This window comes from Streptopelia decaocto (genome assembly GCF_964273445.1).
Source record: "Streptopelia decaocto genome assembly, chromosome: 1".
NCBI classification, from domain to species: domain Eukaryota; kingdom Metazoa; phylum Chordata; class Aves; order Columbiformes; family Columbidae; genus Streptopelia; species Streptopelia decaocto.
The window spans coordinates 110,674,419-110,697,764 of record NC_138663.1 but is presented as its reverse complement, the minus strand read 5'-3'; the positions used below and the strand labels follow the sequence as shown (position 1 = coordinate 110,697,764).

The 23,346-nt window shown below is 42.4% G+C and overlaps 1 protein-coding gene across 12 annotated transcripts in view; it reads left to right on the top strand.

The window, feature by feature from the left end:
* Nucleotides 1–17,608, top strand: part of DMD (dystrophin) — a 1,259,796-nt gene extending 1,242,188 nt beyond the window's left edge. For 10 of the 12 annotated variants that reach the window (XM_082049442.1, XM_082049444.1, XM_082049438.1 and 7 more), the window contains 2 exons: nucleotides 430–522; nucleotides 15,149–17,608. In XM_082049442.1, the coding sequence (XP_081905568.1) occupies nucleotides 430–522; nucleotides 15,149–15,246 (191 nt within the window). In that variant the 3' untranslated portion in view covers nucleotides 15,247–17,608. Of the gene's footprint in view, nucleotides 1–429; nucleotides 523–9,249; nucleotides 9,282–15,148 lie in introns of all 12 variants that reach the window. The other 2 variants (XM_082049440.1, XM_082049443.1) reach the window with 1 other exon arrangement.
* Nucleotides 17,609–23,346: the final 5,738 nt, after the last annotated feature.

The window sequence follows — 23,346 nt, the reverse complement described above, 5'->3', positions numbered from 1 at the left end:
AGCTAATGTGAATCCAGCACTATTAGAAAGCTGCTCAATAGCAGCACTCACAACAGCAATTTCTTTTGCCATTAATATAACAGGAGGACCTGAAACACTGAGTGTCATTTATAGAACTGGATGTTCGTAGCAGACATTTTACCCCACTTCTTTTACCAGAGGAGATTATTTCTTAAATTCCTTTTAAATTAAAGTCAGTGTTAATTGTTTAAAATGCATTGTTTAATGTCATTTAGATCCTTAAAAAAAAAAGAAAAAGAGGGAAACATAGAAGTCAACAAAATGCACCTTTAGAATTTTGATTGTATGCTAAGCAGAAAATGCATTTAAGTGAAGAGCCTTAGCTTCATTGAGGACATACGCAATAGCAAGCTGTTAGCAAGTGGTTTTGTGGTGGCTCTCAAGCAGCGGTGTGGCTTTGCTTTCCAGGTGAGGAGGAGCTGCTCAGCCCACCCCAGGACACAAGCACAGGTTTGGAGGAAGTGATGGAGCAGCTGAACAACTCCTTCCCCAGCTCCAGAGGTGAGCGCCACCGCCCACGGCAGATGAGAGGGAAGAAGATAAAAGTGCTTTCTGTTCCTTGATGTTTTCAGGGGGTTGTGTTTCAGTTTCAGGTTTTTTGCTGCTCTTTGTTTTCATTTTAACAATAGCTGTACAGAAACCTGTCTTACTTAGAGCTGAGAAGCAGCCTGCTTCTCCTTTACCTTAAGCTACCTCCACAGGTGGCTGGTGCTGGATACATGGCTGAAACAATATCTGTTTGAGGCTCTTTTTTTTCCCCAAATGTGTTCTTCCCTTTTCCTGTGCTCCTTTTATCACAGCTTCTCTCCTTTTCAGTTGGTCCCCTTGCTGATTTGTTTTTAATATGTCTTAGCACATTTTTCTTCTGTCCTTACCTTTCTCCAAGGAGAATCTGGTTTGAAATAATATTACAGATCTGAGTCAAAGTTCTTGACCTTGTAGGACTCGGGTCCAGAATAACAGAGGAAAACCAAGCAGGCTGCTTCTTTGTGCAGCGTAGGCTGCATTCGTGCCCCCAACCACAGCATTTCTGTCAGGGGTTCTGTTTTGCTCATTCCTGTTGTTTGCTAAAGATAAGCATTTGTATTACTGGGATTTATTTGTTTAGCCTTTTTTTATTTACGGAAGGTCTCTTCTGAGCCCAGAGACAATACTCCGCTGCCAAGAAAAATGACTCAGACTCCTAGCAGGGGATGGGAAGTTTGGGATATTACCTGGTGCTGTGAAAGAAAGCTCAGACATGAACCTCTTGGCAGAAGAAAGTCCTGGTGTCTGATGACAGCCTGTTAAGCGGGTTTCAGTAGCGGCATAGACTTACCACAGGGCCTCTTGCAGAGGTTTCACACATCACCCAGGGGTCCTTCTTTAGCAGATAAATGCCTTAACCATCACACTAGACTTCCAGTGAAGCCAAGTGTTCTCCATCCTTTGATTTCAAAGTAAGCTCAGCTCTCACCAGGCATCATCTGTGAGCAGTGGAAAAGGAGAAGGCAGTATAAACTGCGTAAGATCTCATGCTATAGATCAAAAGAGGCAATTGTTTAGAAAAATATTATTGTAGAAAATCTAATACAATATATTGTTAACTACATTGATCTGCACCCGAACATTACATGAAAAAAGTTGTATGTCCAGCCCTCATTTTGCCTAAATATTGTCAGAGACAATAGAAGAAATACCTTTGGAGTATTACTATGTAGATTAAAATCGGCTTATTTTTAAAGTTGCTGTGTACACAAGGTTGCAAAAGACCGTGCCTTCTTATCAGTGACCATTATTTGCATAAATATGTTGTATTTAGGAGATCTTGCGTGATCATATGTATCTAGATCTAGATGCACTAAAATATTCACTGAATGTGGTATCTAATTTGTAATCGTAGCTGATGACACTGACAAACAGTTTCTGTTTAAAAACAGGCTTAGTTTTAAGTAAAATAGGAGCAATTTACAAAGCAACACTTAATGAGATATTTGAAATACAGTGGTTCATTTCCTTGGAATAAACAGGTAGATATCAGTGTGTTAGATACCACTCCCTACTGAGTGAGAGTAGCAAAGGTTTTTAATTTTATTTTATTAGTGAAAAATACAAAGCTTCATGAATCAGACTAACAGAATATACAGTTTAGTAAAAAAAAAGGAAAAAAAATATTTGAAATTGGTAACACCAGCTCATATTTTAATTCAGTAAGTTAAGCTACAACTTCACATTTGCATTCTTGTGATGCAAAATGTGGTCATTCAAATAGGGAGAAATAATGTATTTCCTTATTTTGTTTCTCCATTCAGTAACTATGTTAAAAGTGTAGTATATGGTCATAAACTTCCCTAAAAGAGATTGTAGCTTGTTCCAACTTTCTTGCCTGACTAACAGCCATAAAGGATAAAAATATTCTCTAGCTGCATGGAGGGTTGCAAGTGAATGGGAAGCACAGTCTCCTTTTGACATGTAATAGAATCATAGAATGTCCTGAGTTGGAAGGAACCCACAGGGATCATTGAGTCCAGCCCCTGTCCCTGCACAGGACAAACCCACAGTTCACACCATGTGTCTGAGGGCGTTGTCCAGTCTCTTCTTGAACACTGTCAGGCTTGGGGCCATGACTGCCTCCCTCTGTCCTCCTCAGCCAAGCCATGAGAGGAGGTTCTGGTGCAGCATCAAGCACAGGCAGAGGCTGTTGGGCAGGGTCAGGCTTCCCACAGGACTTTTCTCCTGGGCCCGACAAAAGCACTTGTTGCACTGAGCCACAATCTGCCTCTTCCTCTTTTCTTTGGCTACACAAAAAGATGAGTCCAGCTGGGAGAAAACGTCATTCAGTCTCTGGAGAATTGTACCAGATTTTGGCTAAAGAGTTTAGGACCTCAATTAGGTTTCTCTGTTCTTCATGTATCTTTTTGTTGCATTTGCACGAATGCCAGGTTTGTGTAATTGCTTTTGGTTGAGAAACAGGAACGATCCGTCCCTCGATGAGAAATAGTTTGTCCTACAACCAGTACAAATGGATTTCCATTCACTGGTTGATGAAGAAGGCTACTGGAATTGTCAGTTTTGCTGACATCTCATGCAAACTCCAGTTACTGGAGTTTTCTTCTACTCCCATTTTAACGATTAAATGATACTCGACTGATACTGCATAAACAAAACCTAAACCCACAGCTAATTTGCCGCAGGCTCACATAGACCTTCAATGTGAGATGATGGACGCCGCGGTCAGTCACATTCCATGTGTGTCAGGGATGTACAGGACTGTAGGAAGGAGAAAAGGAAGCAGGGCTGATCACTCTCAAGAAACCAGTCGATCAGGGGCCATTCTTCCATTGAGACGTGCAAATCTATATTTCAGATCAAAGTGTGAAAAGGGTGAAAGCAGTTTGGCAAAGCAGCCAGAGAAGAGGGTGTAGTGTAGGGATTCAGATGTGGGGAAAGTAATGTAAAATGGATTAAATGCCCAAGACTGATTAGCAGAAGTAGCTGTGTTTATTTCTATACTAGTGCTGTAGAAGGAGGAGTCTGCAATGATATTCATAGACTGTTCAGTTCCAGAAGAGTTGCAGAGTACAGAGGATAGTCATCAAAACTTACCTATGTTGAAAGTGAGAATAACAAAATTAAATCTGAGAAGGGGAAAAAAAAAACCCATACAAATAATCTGATATTTAAACATGAAAACAATTGAGGAAATCTAGGGAAGTATTAAAAGGCCTGGGGAGTTACTGGCAGGACATTAAATGCAGGTTTCCTTTGTGGCCTGAAAAATTTCAAGCTACATGTCCAGCCCCACCAAGTCACAGCATAGAGAGTGATACTCCTTTTGAATCAGGGATATAATTCTGGTATCCTATTGCCATTGGGATAATGACAAATTGGAGGAGTGCAGAATAATATGACAAGAACAAACTGGACTCTCAAGGCTTTAATTCATGTGAAAAGTTCAAATCTGAATAAACAATGAATACAGAAAAGGAGAGAATGTCTGTGCTTGAGTGCACAGATATATAGGGAACATCACAGGATACAAATTAAAAAAATATTTAGTCTAAAACTCGTCAAAAGCAGCTGAAGAGTAAGATTTGATCAGGTTTAGAAGAGGTTTTCTAAAGCAAGTAATAGCTCTTATTTTGGACTTCTGAAACAAAGAAGTAAAATGTAGTAGTAATTAATTCTCACTCACCTGGAAATAGATTTATTTTTATATTTCCCACGATTGTGCTGCATATAATTGTTTCTAAAAGGACATCAAGGCTTCGTGGCATCGTTTTTAATTTTAACAAATGGTGACATAGACCTTCGTAAAGAGATCTCTGATGCAATATCTGGTGTGCCTATACATTAATACCTGTTATAGGTTTTTTTGTTTTTTTTTTCAATTTAACCTTTTGGCAGTTCTTGGCATTTCTTAAGAAACAGAGGATGTCCGCACTCCTTGCACAGCTGACTGTTGGTGCCGAAAGCTGCTTCATTTCTAGAGAGGGAAATTGTGCTGAATACCTGATGATTGCTGTCCTTACGGATTTTTTTCTTTCCTTTTAATCTACAAGGTTTCCCATCCATTCCTCTTTTACTTTGCTGCTCCCAGCAAATTCACAACTGCTGCAGCTGCTTCAAACAGCTGCTATGCTAACTCAAAACAGATGTCAAAGCCAGAGGTCTGCCATTTAGTGGAAATCTACCATTAAATACCACCTCAGTGGTTTATTTGACCCTGTTTGATAATGGGCTACAGAGAAAAACATTTTCACGCTGTATTTGTGGCCAAGCCACTAAATCTCCAGGGAATTGGTTCATGGTTAGAAAGTAAGATTGACAGGCCAGTATTTTCAAAGCCAAATGAATCGCTCCTGCAGCACTGAGGAGACACACATTGCACCGCTTCAGGTGGATCTCATGGTGGACAGGGCTGTGTTTTGTGGTTACGGTTTTGTGGCAAATGCTTTCTATGAATAGAGCTCGGAGAGGAATTTAGGGGCAGAAGTTCATGAGCTAACTGAAGCTGGTGAGGTAGCTTTCCAGGCTTTCAATGCAGAGCACTTGCTGGTGCATAATGAGAAAGTGAGAGCAAAGAAGTGATTAGAAATGAGACCAAGATGTCTGAATAGAGCTAAGAGGCCATGACATCGCATGGCCTCTTGACTTGGAGAGGAATCAGTACTCACCATTATTGTTTAACATAGTATTGCTTAGTGCCGATGTTGTCTTGTGCAGTATAATTACAACACCCCAGAGCATTAAATAAATGGCATTAAGAACAGCACCATCTTTTACACGTTTTGTTTTCCTTTTATCTCAGTCACATGAAAACACACCGGACATATTATCTTCTCTCACTCTTCCATCAGCCAGGCACTGTTATGAGAGGAACTAATGTCCTAAGTGGAACTAGCAACTTGCAGCACTGCAAATAGTATAGTTTCATTCTGACAGCAAAACATCTTACAACTCAGACTTTTATTTCCAGGCTTTACTGAATCAGTGGAAGAGTACCCTGGAGTTACTATACTGTAGGGTATTCAGGAAATGCTCTTCCAGCTGAGCTACCCTGGCCTCTCCTGGAGTGTGTCCCCTTCTCTGTGCTGTGGTCTTACAGCCCACATCAGTGAGCCCAGATGACCGACATCCCTCATCCATCCCCTGTGGCACAATGGTACTGAAGTGGCTGAGCTTCCCTGCAGATTTCTGCTGGGACAGCGATGAGGAGGGCTAGATCTTCCATGATTTATAATGCTCAGCCTGATGTAAACTGAGAATAGGTTAATGAATTTAACAAAACTTCAAGGAACTTTTTTTTAAGAAAAAAAAAGCTGTTTGCAGATCCAGATCTGTCCCCTGTGCAGCCCATTCTGCCACTGAGTTCAGCGAGAGGGGCAGTGCAGTAGGTGCTTTCTGCTCTCTGCTTTGATCTGAATCTGCATAGACGCATTAAGTTTTTATTAGTGGTTCTGCTTTCAGGTTTGACTTGATCACTCTCTTTGTACCTTTGTCTGTGATACAATGTCATGTAGCTTTCCAAAAAAAAAGAAAAATAAATACTTTTCTATTTGGAAAGGGCAGGAAATCTTCACTAGGGCAGGAATAATAGATAATTAGGCAACCATGGATTGTGTATCAGCATTTTGATGCCTTATAGAATACCAATTTTCAGAACTGCAGCAATACAGATCATCTTCTTCCTCTGCAATTTATGCCAAGCCATATTCCTTGCCTTAAAACTTAAGAGATACGCATTCGTTCTTATGCAAAGAAGAAAATAAAGTAAAATTCATTAAAGCCTCTTTAATCTTCCTCCAAAAGAAATTAGCTGTTACTATAGTAGTGCTACTCTTTTTTTGTGTGTTTAAACAGGTTCTAGGGCTGATTACTCACCATAGACTTCCCTCACCAGAGGTTTGGTGTGGTGCAGAGCTATACCAGTTGCCTTTAAATACATTCATTTTCCAGCAGAATCCAGTCTGTCTTATGTAGATATTTAGCTGCAATTGTAGGTGCTTGTGCAGACAAGTAGGCATTTCTCAAGACCTCCAAAAGGATCCATTATTGTGCATGTAGGCAGTTCCTTCTCTCCTCTTGACCCAAGCTAAACTGTCTTCTGCTGGATCTCATTGATGCCCCAGGACTCTTGCACACCCATCTATACCCTGCTGCAGCTTCTGGAGGCCTTAGGTAGACCACCTACTCACCTAAGCCTTGGGGCTCTTCCTCAGAAGACCAAAGTATGCAACAGATTTTATATCTTCATTTTCAAGGATTTTCTGTTACAAAATTTATATTGGTGAGAGGTTCTCATCTTCCCTCCTGGGAGCATTTTTTAGGGACTTCGTGGCTCCTGATGAAAGCACCAGAGGAGCTCACAGGGTGTGTAGGCACTCATGTAAGTCCTAGAGAGTTAGTCAGGCCTGCAAGGTGAAGTCCTTAGAACTGAAGTGACACCTCTCCTGGCCATCAGGCTCGCTCAGGTACCTCTGTGCACCACCAGCTTGTGCAGCAGAGACATAACCTGAGTCCAGACTCCCCTTAGGAGCAAAATAAAAATCCACATACAGAGCATGACTTCAAACCTATTGTTATAATTTCTAGTAGTAAGTATGCTACTGGGGAGATGGAGAGGGGAAGGAAGGGAACAAAATGTCCTGTGTCCAGGAAATCATGACCTGTGCTGTCCAGGCCTTTCCGAGGCTGCCCTGGCCGTTGCTGTTGCCCGGAGTGTGTTGCTGAGCGGTGGCTCTGACCCAGGGTGCTCAGGGACACCCTTCACCCCTCATGCCCGCCCCTCCTCTCTATTACCACCTCTGCTCAGCTTTGCTCTGTTGCTGACCCTTGTTCTGCTCCTTGTGAAATACTCACAGAGCTCCTTATTGTCTTCCCGCCCTTCTCCTGCAGGCTGCCATACTTTGAAAAAACTGAACAGCAATTAGGTTGCTGTGACGCTGACCGGTGTGTTCTCCCATATATATCTGTCCCTCTCCTCATTGTCCCATGCGATGTTGTCGTGGTTGAACCTGAGCTAGAAATATGACCAGGATAGCTGCTTGCTCACCCTCTCCCACCCCTGCCCCCAACAGGGGAGAGAATCAAAAGGGAAAGGAGAAACTTGGATTGAGATAAACACAGTCTAATAAAACAACTAAATACTAATACATTACTAGTAAATATCTATATGTAAAATAGAAATAAAAGATACTCAAGGCAATTCCTCACAAAACACGCTGAGCAGCCAGTCCCAGGAAAACAGCGCCTGGTCCCACAGCCGATCCCAGAGGGAGAAAAGAGAGGAAAAAGGCAGAAAGGCCCAGAGGCCTCTGTAAAATGGCAAAGGGCTGAACTAAACGTCCCAACTGAAACTCCCCTGGCTGTGCCCCAGAGCAAGCAAGAGTGAGAACGCCTGAAAAGAGCCAGAGAGAGAGCAACCCGGAAGGTCCCAACTTTTCTTAAATCTGAAGCATGACGCCAATGGGATAGAATACTCTTATTGATCAGGCTGGATGTCAGTCAAGTTCTGCCCCATCCATGCCCCCCTTCCTCAATGCCTCAGAATGTCTTTGGCTCTCAGACCAGAGCAATTAAAAACATTCACTCTGTGCTGGGCTGTTATCTCTTGTTCTCAAACTAAGTTCAAATAAAGAGCGTGCTAGCTATGGAAAAGAAAGGTTTCTAACTGCATGACAAAAATTAACCCATTTTCAGTCAAACCAGCACAGATGTTCACAATTACATCATTTACAACAGCCCTGGGGCAAAGATCATCCTCTTTCTTGAACATCATGTACCGCAGGGACTTTCTCACCCACGACTGCAGGTCTGGCGGTGCCAGTGCTGGAGCAGGCACAGTGGGACGCTGCTTCTGGAGGCAGCAAGCATCCTCTTGTCACTGGCTGTGTGATGGGAAGCAGGGCGGGGGGGTGTTTCTGCTGTTGATTGACACTTGGCTTTCTTCTTTTAAAAACAAATATGCTATGATAAGTGTTTGAGAAGAATCAGTATGATCAAAGTGTGGCTTCCATGAAGGCTTGTCAGGAACATCTTTTCAGCTAAACCCATTAATGACTCCTCTGTTTTGGCAGCACAACTTGAAAGTGATGAGACACTTTGTCTGTTTTCCCCTTTTACTTGATCTTTTTTTTCTCCCTTTCTCCTTCTGCCCCCTCAGTTTCAGCATGCTTGCAGATCAGCTTTTTGGAAACATCTTTCTGAATATATTTATCTTGAGTGCGAGCAAGTTATATTCCAGTGTACAGCCCTAGGTGTAAAATATAGCGTGTGTGTGTGTGTACACATATGTGTATATATATAGATGAATGTATACCTGCATATATGTATATAGGCCGTAATAAAATGTAAAGTGTCTGGATGAATTAATTTGACATTGGGGAAACGTGATCTTACCATTGATACTGATTAGTAAAACTCAAACTAAGGAAATTTGGATGGTCAAAAGTGAATTCAGATTTTCTCTGCTTTATCTTCAACTGAAAGGGTTTTAGTAGTTTTCTCGAGTGTGTTTGCTAGGTTAAAACCAAGCTGCAGATTGCAGAACTGTTCTTGAACAAATCGGCTCAGAATCATCAGTGGATTTCAGTGCACTTTCAGTCTTTGTTTAAAGCAGAAATGCGGTTATATTATATTCCCAAATGGCAATTGAAGTGTCTCTTACAGTATAAAACATGTATTCATGTGTGGTTTTATTCCTTTCTTTTCTGATATTTCTTCCACTTCCTCTCTCTGTTCCTAAAGGAAGAAATGCCCCTGGAAAGCCAGTGAGAGAGGTTAGTGAGATGCAGGCTCACTGCCATGGCTTCTGTGTGTCACAGCTTGCTTTCCATGCCCAGCATGCGTGTGATGGCACCACGGGTTTGCTTGGGTTTGGTGAAGGGCTGGGGGGTTGTTTTTATTTTGCTTTGGGTTTTGTTTTGCTGAGTGCATTTCCCATGTGTGCTCTAACAGTAGATGTACCTCTCAACTTTCAGTGGAGACAACATCAGCTCAGGGATCTGCCTTTTCTTACATCCTCCCAAAGGCTGGAAATTCAGGAATGGGGAGGAGAATAGAATACGATGAAATTAAGCCACTGTATGACAAATGTAGTTGGCCGATATGCTGCAGTCAATGATTTACGTTCTTTTGCTCTTGTATGTAAGCACAACAGGGAGACCCATGTCTCTCGCTGTTCTGCTTACAGCCTCACAGTTTTATTTACATGTACGTGCCAATATACCAACCATCATCTCCAGTTATTAAATAGATGTTTTTCTTTAGAACAGTGAGAGTTGAGAGGTATAAGAGATTCAGGTGTTTTAATTTCCTGATATACTATTGCAGAATGAAGAAAGCTACTAACATTCACCAGCTCCGCAGTGTTGTATTCAGCAATTCAACTGGGCGATGGTTTTCACTGTGCATTTTGGATGTGGTTGGTTTGATGCAAAGTAGATTTTCAAGTTTGTACATTGCTGCTTGTTAATGGCAGAAAACGTTTTGCACTGTGTTGTCATAGCACCTTTGAAAGTATTTCCAGAGAGCCTTGATTTTTCTTCTGTGAAGCTGCTCTTCACTTGCCAACCAGATACAACGTTTGAAAGATGAATTCCTAGTGAAAATTATTATTAAAGATAAAATATTCAGAGGCTGCCCGAGTGAAGTTGCAAGTAGCTGTGAAATGACCTTTCCCGCACAGAAGATGTTCTTTTTGTGTGAGGCAGAAATGGAAGGATAACCCAGTTTGCAAACTTCTGCTGGTGGGGGGGGGGGGCGATGGAAAAAGGCGGTGCTGGGGTTTTTAGCAGAGCTGTTGTGAACCCCCAGTCACTGACAGGCTATCTTGGGGAAGTTCAGGATTTGTTCTCATGTGGTGCCTTGTAATACAGCAGTTCTCTGTGTTGGCTGTAGGAGCTGGCACAGGTCCAGCTATTTTGAGGAGTAAGATCCTCAGTGCAGGTTAAGTCTGTCCTCAAATGGCAGCCCCTCACATGGGGATCAAATCAGGTGCTTGTGGTGTCATCAACAGACTCACCAGCCCAGAAATGTTATGGAAATGATTTCATATTCAGCTCTGCATGTTCTCGGCTCATACAGTCTAATTGTTTTCCAGTTCAGCAAAAAGGTTGTTGATTTCCACTATCCTCATTCGTATTTATGCATATTATTCAGAAAAACCATATTTGATACAATTAATAAAAATAAAAATTGAGAGAAATGGTCATGTCCTACCTGATCAGATTCCAGCAGCTTAACACTAGCAAAGTTGACTTCTTCAGTGAGCTGCTCACCGCTCTACAGATATATTTGTGTTCAATGATGGTTCTAGAGGTGGAGGGGCTTTGTAACGCAATTCTTTGTCTGCTTATGAAGTGTATGAGCTAAGGTATAGAATAGCTTCTGCTTTATATGTGAATCCATTTGGGCAAAGGCAGATCATGCGGTTTTAAACCCACACGGCCAGGTTTTCATCCCATTACTCACATTAGGTATTGGCTCTGTGGGTAATCCCATGGATTTTGTGGCATTACTCGATGTGAATAAGGGTATCAAAATTCAAGCCACCAACAGGAAGGATTTTTCTTTTGTCAGGGAAGGGTTAGAAATCTGTGCTGCTGAAAAAAACACTGCATTGTGTTGGGATTTCTTAATTTACTTTCTATCCACTCTTTTGGGTCTGAATGCTTCACATTTATTTCTCTGACAAGTGATAGTGTAAGATTGATCTTCAGTTACTGTGCCCTCACCCAAGGGCCTTAATTCCAGTAGAGCCTCTAAAGCAAATTCAGCACATACAAACCGCATCATTCTGTATGTGACTAGAGGTGACGCAGTTAGTGTCTGCAGAACTAGGTGTCTCCTGCTTTCAAAGCAAATGTACCTGTACTAATATTCCCTCTATTTTGTAAGTTTGAGATAATACTGGCCATGTCCTTTTTGAGTTTTTACTGCTGCATTTCAAAGTGTGTGCTAGTTTTTTTCTTGAACAGTAGCATTGTTCAACCTTTCAGTGCCTCAAGCATGCAGAAAACTTTTTCAGCTTTAATGTTTAAAAAAAAAAATAATGGAATGGAATGAATGCCTTCTTTGGTGGCATTCCTTTGAAAAATATTAATAATAATGAGTGGAAAGCTATGATTAATATTTTTATAAGTGCTTTTTGGAGTACAATTATTTTTCTCACTTGCTTCTTAATTAAAAATGTCAGTGTCCTACGTTTCGGTCTTGGAGAGGGCAAGTAAGCAAGTATTCAGTAGAAGAAGCACAGTTCTATAGAAAAAGTGAATTAGAGCTCTTATTTAGGTAACAGACATTATCAAAGAGGGTGCATTCATTGCACAAACAGTACCAGGGAATTATTGCATATGTCATTCTCAACTATTTGGAGTTGTGATCGACCTGGCTGTTACTCCCAGCTGCAAGAAAGGCAAAAAAATAGCTGGCAGCGCAAAGAAAAACATGTGGGCAGTGGTGTCCAGCCAAGGGTTCGCCTGTGGAGCGGCTGGAGCCCAGCAGTGCCGCCGCTCTTCTGGCCCGTCCTCCCGTCCCCTGGCTGTCCCGGAGATGGCCGTCCCCAAGCTGTTGCATTTTACAGTCCAGCTATTAACATAAGCTGCAATCTGCAGTGTTTTACGGTCATGCTCGGAGCTGTAAGCTCAGATGGCTCAGGAGGGGACACATGATGTCTCAGTTTTTCTGCATAGGAAATTAAGAGCTGTGCTGGAGAAGGTGACATGGATGGTGTGGGGGAGAGGGAGTCGTATCTGCTTAATCACCCCAGCGTGTCTCTGTGTGGCTTTTGTGGAGGGAGATTGGATTTGAAGCATGGTTATTTCAAAAATATGGCAGCAATTAACAGAGAAAAGAAAAAAAAAGAGCAGCAGACATTCCTGCAATTTGTATGCATTAAAAGAATACCTAGGGATCCCTGGATGCATAAGGTCTTCTTGGCCTGTGTTTTAGTTGCCTGAACAATTTAGCAGTTCGTACCTACTGTGGCACACTTCTGAAAGATCTTTTTTCTATTTTTTTGGTTGGAGTCATTCTTTCTAGGCCCAGCCCCTTTCTATAAAACCAGCTTAGCTTTGTTAGCTTTACAACTCTGCATCTGACAGAATAAAACGTTATCAACAAATACTGTTTTTTTCCTGAAGATGTGGTTTAGCAGTTTGTGTTGCTCTTTTTCCACGGAAGGGTGATCACTCTTCCCGAGCTGGGAACGAGTGGTGGTGGAGTCCTTGAAGAGCCCTTGAAACATCTGTTGAAACAACAGATGGCAACAAATCTGAAGGAGACACCGTGATCCCACAGGCAGAAGTTCCTCTCAGGGCTGGCCACCCAGTTCCAACTCCCACCACCACCCTGTCTGGTGTCTATAGGTTGCTGCAGGTGAAGAAGAGTATTTAAAGCCTAGAGATTTCGTGAGAGCAGTTTGCAGGGTCAGGATGTTAGTGGGGATGCTGCAGGTTATACCAGGGTTATTCTGATAAAGCTTTGATAGCACGTGCTGCAAAAGTACCTCAGCTGGCTCAGAGTTTCAGGTGAGTACAGCAAAACAGTGTCAGTTACCTTTCTGTTTACATAAGCACCTCCCATCTAAAATATGTTCTTGCCTTCATATGACTTCGTCAAATTTTCACTTTCCATGATGAAATTTGCTAGACTGATCTCAGCCTGCATGGTGCCAGCAAGAGACATTATCCCTTACATCTAAAATAAATGTGGTAGCATACATTTACTTTAAAGTAAACTATATTTTGGCCAAAGCTTGGCAGGAATTTTTCATACGCTGTTACTGGATGTGCTGATGAGCAAATTACAAGTTTTTGCTTAGGATGAATAGGATGGCTATACATTAATGATTTATGGATGAAATTGCTGTTTGAGGCATCTGTTGCTCTGTGCATTAGTGCAATTAGTGAAATGTCACCAGATTAGAACCAAGACTTTATCTATATCTGGCAAACTGTGCCACGCACAACACAACTCACTATTGAACAGGCAGCTTGTTGAGTAGTTATCATTTAGATACAGCCTAATTTTGTGTAATGAGTGCTACATTTAAAAAATTTTTAAAAAATAGTATTTGAATGTAAAAGGGAGTAATAGTTCTCCAGAAGAAACAAAATTTCCCTGGATATTTCTCAGGTCATTTTTTTCCATTCCATAAATGCTGATGAATATTAACTAACATCACTCTATCACAAGTACTCTCAGGGAGTAAATCAAACCCCTCAGGCCAGAGCAACAGAAAGTTTTATTGAGTGATGCTTCCACTGTAACATACTTTCAGTTGCTGGCACTCTGCAGCCTGGGGACTTCTTGAGTTGGAGGTCACATGCACTTCTTTGCATCTAAATAAATCTTTCTTCAGTGATTATTTTCTAACTCCTTTTTAAACTCATTTATGTGTTTGGCCTCAACATCAGCCTGTGGCGATGAGTTCAGTAATACAATTACGCACTGTGTGGAGTATAATTTCCTTCTGCTTATTTTAAGACCTTCCGTCTGCTTGTTCCTTCTTGTCCTTGTGAGAAATCCTGAACACTCAGCCCTTGGTTGGGATGCTCATCCTGTAGGGTGCCTAGATATCTGTCATGTTCCCTCTTCAGTCGTGTTTTTTCAGGAGGGAGACTCCAGATGGGATTCACTTGTTTAAAGCCTGATGTCTCTGTTGTTTGAGATGCCAGAGGATATTTGAGATAGTTGTAGAGGACTCCACATATGACACAGGACTTCCAGGAGACCCAAACTCTTCTCAAAAGCAGCTGGAGACCAGGCAGGGTGTGCCAAGTACCTAATACAGCAACTTTCTGGCAGTTTATTCTCCCTGCCTTCAAGTTTCTTTAGTCTCTAATTGTACTGAAGCCAATTCTTACTGCTGATCAGTGTTGCTACCTTTCCATTTGCAGTGGTGTTAAAATGAGTGTGAGACAAAGTTATAGGTTTAATCTCCAGAATTGTTCTCTGCATTTGTCACTTGCTTGTAGGAGGACCATATGTTGTGGTTATACCATCTTAGGACTTCACAATGGTTATGGGTGAGGACAAATGCACAAATGAACCACTATATAATAGTTACTCAATAACTTTGGCATCTGTGTTTCTCCTGGACTGCTGTCTGAAAAGCAAAGGATATTTTAAAAATGACTGAATAAACTGCAGCCATTTAGTTTGCCCGTCATTTTAGTAATCCGTGCAGGTATCCTACTGGGACCTCTTGGGTTTAATGATTTAGTTAATTACTGCTGATCTGTTTGTTTCTGGTTTTCTCCTTGATAGAACATTGAGTGGCCAAACACTTGCAGCACCAGTTGGAAGCTTTTCTGTGATGTCAATGGATTTAATTGTTGCTTTTGGTGAACATTAGTAATGATGAAGCTTCATCACTACGGGGGGTGGGGAGGGCTTGGAACACAAACGTGCTGGCTTATTGTCGACAGAGTTTACCGCAGCCATTCAAGCCAGTATTGCTGATAAATGTTCTGCAAAAGTGGCAACTTTTGCTGACGATGACCTGTCGGACTCATCCAGCAGAGTTTCAGAAAGAGTACTGAGCGTAGTGGATCTGCGCTCGGCCTTATCTGTAAAATGTTCCCACCAACCTGCTACCATGTCTTCTTCATTTAATTTCCTCTTCTCTGACTTTCCTTTTCAGGCCACAATGTAGGGAGCCTTTTCCACATGGCGGATGACTTGGGAAGAGCGATGGAAACCTTAGTGACAGTGATGACCGACGACAAGGTGTTAGAATAGCAAGATGTGTTTTACAACTTCAGGCGTCCCGCATGGTTTTTATAATATTCATACTACAAAGAGGATTAGACTGTAAGAGTTTACAAGAAAACAAATCTATATTTTTGTGAAGGGTAGTGGTACTATACTGTAGATTTCAGTAGTTTCCTAAGTCTGTTACTGTTTTGTTAACAATGGCAGGTTTTACACGTCTATGCAATTGTACAAAAATTATAAGAAAACTACATGTAAAATCTTGATAGCTAAATAACTTGCCATTTCTTTATATGGAACGCATTTTGGGTTGTTTAAAAAAAATTTATAACAGTTATAATGAAAGATTGTAAACTAAAGTGTGCTTTATAAAAATAATTGTTTATAGAAACCCCCTTAAAAAAAAAAAAAAACACACACAAAAAAAATACTGAGGCAGTGCATTTGTTTAGTACCATTTCAGCTCTGTAACTGCATCAGAGATTCATGTTCTGTGTTCTTTTCCTTACCTATCAAAAAGAAGAAAGGTATTTCCTGCAGCGACACCAAAACAGCCAACTTATATTTCTCATTGGTTCTGTCTGACTCTAGGGCTGGCTTAGGAAAAAAAAACCTGTCCTCGAACTTCCAAGAAAGGTAGTTATTTCACCTCTTTCCAATAAAATTAAGAACTACATAAATCACACAGCTAGTTTGCAATAATTAAATGAAAGAGCACATTACATGACAGAGCCTGCAAAAAAAATTAATGGAAAAAAAAAAAAAAAAAAACCCAGAACTATCCTACGTGCCAGCATTTCCTCTGCTGGCTAGATTCCTGAATGCTTTTAGTAAAGGGTCATAGAAATTGCCTTACAGGATTAAACCTTAGGACTTGAGTGCCCGGTACCCCGCTGGCCACAGGCATCAGCCAGGGCTTCAGCAGGGTCGGGTATCACGGCTCGTGTCACCTCTGCTGCAGAGGAGCTGAGAAGAACGGGAGAAGTTCCCTCCTGACCCACTGCAGGATGAGCTTCTGACCCAAAGCACAAGTAGGTCACTCACAGAGCGTCTTCGCTTGTCCAGCTCCCAGTGCTGTTGATGAGCATGAAGCTCCTCGATCCTCTGGAAGATGCAACCAGAGCTTTCCATGATGGGTGTCTCAGCAGCCGGTCCCAAGGAGCTGTGACGCTGCGATCAACCTTTGGGAAAGGCTGTAGAAGATTTACTGCTGTTCTTGCACGCGCATGGCAATCAGGTGAAGGTAGCCACACTGCTCCATGAGACATGGATCACCAAAACAAAGGCCCTGGTCTTTTCCCCTTCCCCGTTTCTCTCTGAAGTAATCCCACAGAATTAACGATAACATGAGAAAGAGAGGAACTGATAGTGAAGCAGATTAGCCAGCTTGACTGCAGCTCGTGAGAGGTGGGTTTGGGTATGAGGTGCTGTCAGCAAAAGCTTTACCACGTCATTTTCTTAACCAGCTTTTAATTTTACCTTAGGATATGTAGAAACACAACATCTGACTTTATATTGCAAGAGTAAAAAATCTGTTACCTCTTCTTGTATGAAGTGTAATTAAACTTGGGAAAGATTTTATTTTGAATGCTAGTTAACATTGAACATAGCTAGTCATGCTATTTCTACCTCACTTTGGTTTTGTGGTGTTCCTAACAATTACGTACAGATAATGTTACATCATCACCACGTGTCCATTGTGTGACCAGGTCTCATCGTTTAAATAATACCAACAATGATAATCATTCACAAAGAATAAGTACAATCCCTCCAAACCTCTGCTTTCCTAATAAGGAGCTTTTTTTAACACTTTATTATAATAGGAACCCTCAGTATTTCTCATCATATTTTTTATCAGAAGGTTTCTATTGAGATCTGAGAAAGAGTTGGGTTTCTTCTTTTTTTCCCCTCATAAGTTAAACCTTCTCTTCAGAAAATTATAAAAGGAGGAAAATGGGTTGCACGGTTGTTTTCATCAGGGTTTTGTTTTGTTTGTTTTACTTTCTAGTTCTTAGTTTTGGAGTGAGTCTGTCAAAAATATTTAAAAAGTTGAAAGCTTTATCGCTGCTTTTTTAAGCATAATTTGGGAGTTATTTCATAGTCCTTATAATGACAAAATATTAAACTGTAAAACATTATCAGTGTAATTGAATACATAAATACCATATGGCATGTTATTTCATTGTTACTCAGTACTGGTTTATTACTTGGATATCATAATATATTGTGTTTTAACACCAACACTGTAACATTTACTAATTATTTTTATAAACTTCTGTTTTACTGCATTTTTCACAACATATCAAATTTCACCAAATATATGCCTTACTATTGTATTATATACTGCTTTACTGTGTATATCAATAAAGCACGCAATTATGTTATAAAAGGTGCGGTATTTTTCACTGACGTTCAGCAGTCACCCAGCACATCTCCTCCCCGGCAACCTTTGCCGTAGCCACATCCCCAACACCCCCTGTTACCACTTGCCAAACCCTCTTCACGGCGATGTCTCAGTGCCTTGGCCACCGCGGTGCCAGGCAGGGTGCCAGCAACAGCACTCGGGATTTGGCTGGAAGAGGAAAAGCATCTCTCTCTGCTTTGGGTTTTTCTTCCCCATTGAGGCTGTGAACCCCCCATTGTTATGCTCCCCTGTTCGGAGACTGCCAGTCCCACATGTTCTGCCTTGCAGAAGGGAGCCTCAGGTCAGACTAATCTTCACTGATAAATCCAGCACTTGGTGGCCTTCTTACCACCAGGTGTAATTCTATTATATCAAACCCATCTCTGGGGCTTTGAGAAGCATCTGTTTGCATCAAGAGGCTGATCACACACGTCCTGTTTCATATCAGAGAAACATGCGTAGGTTATGGCACCCAGACTCCACTCAGTTGTGTCACAATGCTGTCTTCGAGCTGCCTTTCAGTGGGAGAAATAACAGAATGAAAAATAGTAAAATAAAAAAGGCAAAACCAGCATATTTTTGTCTATGATTTTGATAATACAGTGAGGGAGGAGGTACAAATTTCTTCATTTCATTCACCTGAGGAAGTATATGTGCATCCCACATCTCCTCTCCCAGATCTGAGTTACTCTGGAGTCACTCCTACACAGGTGAATCAGTGCGTGCCTCACTGCATGGAAACCTCCTCAAAGTTTGCACGATCCACGAAGCACAACAGCCACCAGTGACAAGATGACTCCTACTTAATTCAATTAAGTAAGAGGGAGGATGGCTTTCTCCCTGTCACTAACGCTAGAGTTGGTTGCACATGAAGAGACTGACTTGGGTTTTAAGCCTGGCTGTGAGCCAGAAGGATGGTCTAACTGAACACCTAAATGAACTGGAATGTCACAAAAGGGCACATGAGTGAGGCAGAGGAGCAGCTGCATGCCACCTCATCACTTCCATGCGCTGGAAGGACCAACAAAAGCAAACCCGCATACGCGTGCCCTGAACTCCCCTCCACGAAGGTAGGGCTGTGACAGGCAAATCCAAACCCTGGTCCTGCGGGGCACTCTCTGTGGGCTGCCTCTCACAGGCTTCGCATAGCTCAGGGCTAATGGATTGGTACAAGCTACGTGAACAGCTGCTGCCATGAGTACTGCTCCTCCTGAAGGCCACGTACACAGCCTGCTGGCCAGCTTTCCTGACTGCCCCACTCCCACAACCCCGTGTACAACTCCTAACGTCCCAGCAATAAAATTTGAGATTTCTGACTGGCTCGTAAGAACGTTTTCCGTATGTATCTTCAGGTTAAGTATCCTCTTTATTTTAGGGACAAGGCGGTTGACCGTTCAGTTTATTTCCCTTGCTCTCTGGGCAGAGACTAGTCTATCGTTTGGTTGCTCTGGTTAACGTGCTGCCATTTACCCATAGACTTCACAGTGTTTTCTCTGCGTGATAGAGATAGATGATAGACAGATAGATAGATAGATAGACACAGATAGATAGATAGATAGATAGATAGATAGATAGATAGATAGATAGACAGACAGACAGATGGGAAAACTGCAGCCCTACTAGCCAGTTCAGCAGTACCAGGGGGTGGGAGGGTCCCTCAAACTTCCCCGCCAAGGCCACGTGTCCCCGGGCTCCCCACTGCCCACTGCAGTGACAAACCTCCGTTGCTGAGGGTGGCATGTGCCGGTCTCCTGCGCATAGCCCCGGCCCGCCACCTCTCAGCCCAGCAAGTGCCATCCAGCCCAGCCTGGGGCTCAACAGTGTGATTTAGGTGCCCAACACCTGCCCACCTGCCCCATGTGTGGGCAGGGACACTTGCTATTAAGCACCGATGGTGCAGGAGAAATTGGGGATTGGGACAGCTAACATAGGTGGAAACAAAAAAAACATTTCGGCTAACACTGGGGAAAAAAGAGGGAAAGCAATGATGTGCAAGAGGCAGGAAAGGTCTGTGGCTGCCAATACGTGCAATTCACTTCATGGCTGTGCCTGCTGCAGAGCATCCATGTCCTCATTTGGATGGACACAGAAGCAGATGCAGCACTACACAGTGCTGTGTGAAGTCCACACATTTCCAAGCCCACCTACACGCAACCAGCAACAGCTGCTTGCAGATCCTTAGCCATGAAGCTGCCTGTGACCTTATGTATGCCCTCACTTTTCCACCAGGGTACCCTGCAAGTACCAACAGCTACCAGCTTTGTGCAAGGAGGGACTACAACACTGACACCACCACAAGGACATGATTTACCCCTGCGCATGAAAGAGCAGGAGCAGCAGCCTGGTGCCCAACCCCACCAGGGGTTTAGCAGCACCCCCAGGCCCTGGGGCCATCTCACTGTGACCCATGGCGGGTGCCCGTGTGCACATGTGGGCAGCCAGGCTGAAAACAAATAAATCCTCCCCTTCTTGACTCAGGCTCCACTCAAAGCTTTCAGTGGGAATTTGTCTGCAGCTCAGAGCAAGCATATCAACTCATTAGAAAGTGCCATAGATCTGTGCAGGACAAATTTGTGCTGAGACCAGCTAAGACACAATACTTCCATACGAGAATCCCTGTGAGCTGATAATGCTGTTTACCAGCCAAGGAAGATGATTACAACACATATTTAGTAGACCATAGAGTCAAAAACTTAGTTAAAAAGTACTTGTGGTTAAGGGAAGGATGAGAGTTGAGGAAACCTCGTAGCTACAGCAGTGAACCATAGGGCCTCACAAATACACTCAGTTGCTGTTCAGCCTGTTTCCTAAACCCTTACTGCTTGCAAACCCAAGGCTCACTTTAGTCAGCTTGGCAATTTTTTTACCAGGTTGTATTATCCAAGTGTTATAATGGATATACCGCTTATTTAATAGCTGGAACATGCTTTTTACTAGCTGTGCCCAAGCAAGTTCTCCCTATTTGCTGACATAAACAATCCACTACTTGCAAGAGTTTCCTCCCTCTCTCACACATGTACATACATGTACACATAAAGGAAAATAAAAATCACAATCTTTTATTGTCTTTCTTGCTGAATGGAAGAGGTTGCTTTCTCTTCACATGAGCATGTCCTGGAATAACAGCACCTTCACCTCAGCCTATTAATATGTCCAATATTGCAACAAATATTACCAAAAAATATTGGTTTTGTGTACTTCCATAGTAGAAAATCAGAAGATTATGTTAATTCACTTGGCATTTCTGTATTTGTTTCCTTCACACATGATCTACCTGAATCTGAAGATGATCCAAACCAGCAACATGAAGTGCAGTTTAGTGGGTATAATGTCTTTCAAACCATCAACAGCTGCACTAAATGAGAGTCTCAAAGAACACTTTTTTTTTTTTTTTAATTAAGGCAAAGACAAGCTAAAGTAAATAAGCCAATTAGACCCCTGTGAGGCTGTAGAAAGATGCTTTGGTCCTTGGAACACGTGGACATTTGGACATTCACCTTCCACATACCTTTCTGCTATGAAGATGCCATCAGCCTCTCCCAGCCACTGTAGCTTGCTGCTCACCACTCTACTGTGCAAAAGGGGAGATGGAGTTTCTTGCTCGTCTCCCAAGTGCTGTTCTCACCTCAGCAAGATGAAAGCTCTTGTTCTCCAGACTCGGAAGCAGACAACGAACTGATGAGCATCTGTACCATAAGGCGGTGTGACCCAGCTGGGGAATATGGCAGTGGCAAAGGCTCCTCTTGAGGCTGGGGATTGCACCAGGTCATTTAGGGGACCCCTAATGACCTGGTGAAACCCCAAGGCATCTTATAGGAACAGAAGTCAAGTCCTGTGGACATCAGGAGATTAACACGAGTGTATTTTTATACACTGGCAGTGTTGCAACATAACATGAAATCAGAGCACTTTCAAAACAGCAGTAATATCTCCCAAAATAAGAATAAAGCTGTTAAATAGCTAAAGACTTGCTGTTGGTTTTGCATTCTTAAAGATGCTCTTGTTGATGAGCTATGGCAAGGCTGGTACATAATCAAAAAATATTATCACGGGAGAATTTTTACTTCTGCAGCAGGGTAATTTTTTGTTGTGCCTCATTCACCAGACAGGCGGTTTTATTCTAACACTGATGTAGGAGATACTTCTTTTGCACAGAAGATTAATGGCTGTTGCCAGTGTAATACCCAGCTGCATCCCACAGCGAATGTTTAGATAAAGGCTGCAGCCAGCTGCAGGTGATAAGACATGAAACTACTGGGAGTTTTTCCTATCAACCACAAATACAAGCTTAGAAAGTCATGGTCCTGAGAAAATATTAGGTGTGTTAGAATAAATGCTAGATACGTGAATATACACAAATATTCACATACACAGACAGAGGCATGAAACACCCTGGTTTTCCTCCTGTGCATGTGTGTGTACATTCACAGTATCACAGTATGTTTGGAATTGGAAGGGACCTCAAAAGATCATGTAGTCCAATCCCCCTGCTGGAGCAGAAACACCTAGGTGAGGTCGCATAGGAACATGTCCAGGTGGGTTTTGAATAGATGCACACACAAGCCCTTCATTGCACTGAGCCCATTAAACATTCAGTTAAAAAAAAAAAAAAACAAACAAAAAAAACAACCGGAATCAGTTTTGTCAAAATATATAAAGCTTGACAATGTGTATTAATTCAGCTTTATTCTAAATTCGAACAGCTCATGTTTTACAGCACCAGAGCAGTGCTTTGTTCAGCAGTCACCAAAGTTTCTTCAGGAATTTTGATTTCTGAGGAAAGTGGCCGTAAGCACATTGTCTGCTTTTGCTGTTCCTCTGAAGCACCTGACAGAGCTGGCACGGCCCTCCAGCCTTGGCAGAAAGTAATGAAGACATCAAGCATATAACTTAGCTTCTTTCATATTTTCTTTTTCCCAACACTGTGGGGCTGTGCACAGCACAGCTTCTTTACCCCCGCTTTCCCCTTGTGCCGTTGACTTTAACAAAAAACAGGAATCGCAGCTGGTCACAAACCCCACACGGTGAGCGCTCCCTTCCAGCACAAGCCATTTGCTTAACGCTCTGTGTTGTCTTTCCTTCAGTGCGATTGGTTTCGTTTTCCCCCTCCACTAATTTCCCTACTGAGCCTCATTTTTTCGTGCTTCATTAACATTTTCCCATGTGCCACTTTTAAAACACAGCTTTACTTACAGAGCAGGCTCTCCCCCTCCGGCCCCCTCTTCTGTTCCTGCTGGGCTCTCTGCTTGCTCTCCATACACAAAGAAAAGGGGCCGTATAGGTGCTGGTTATGTCTGGGGTGCCATATATATTCCTCTCTATGCCTTGGACTGCAGTTTCTGACTTTTCTTACTCTCTTGACGTCTCTAAACCTGTGTTAATCAAAGTTTTCCCTTTTGTGAATGAGATCTTTGTGAAAGAGACTCACTTCTTTCTGTTAATGGAGTGATGCAGAAGATGATGAACATCCTTGTAGGAAGATATGCTGGTTCTCCTGTTTTTGTTTAGGGTTTTTTTTTCCTTGCGTTGTTTCTTTCGGGCTTTAGGGTGCTTCCTTTTAAGAACAGGGGTTACCAGCTTGCTGCTGGAATTGATGTGGAGGACAGAGGTTGGCCCATATGACCAACAAGACTGCAAAACCCCTGTGGGCCGTGACTGCCAGAGACAGCCCAAGGGCTTCTGCTTTCATGGGGGGCTGCAAACTGCGCAGCTCATGTCCTGTG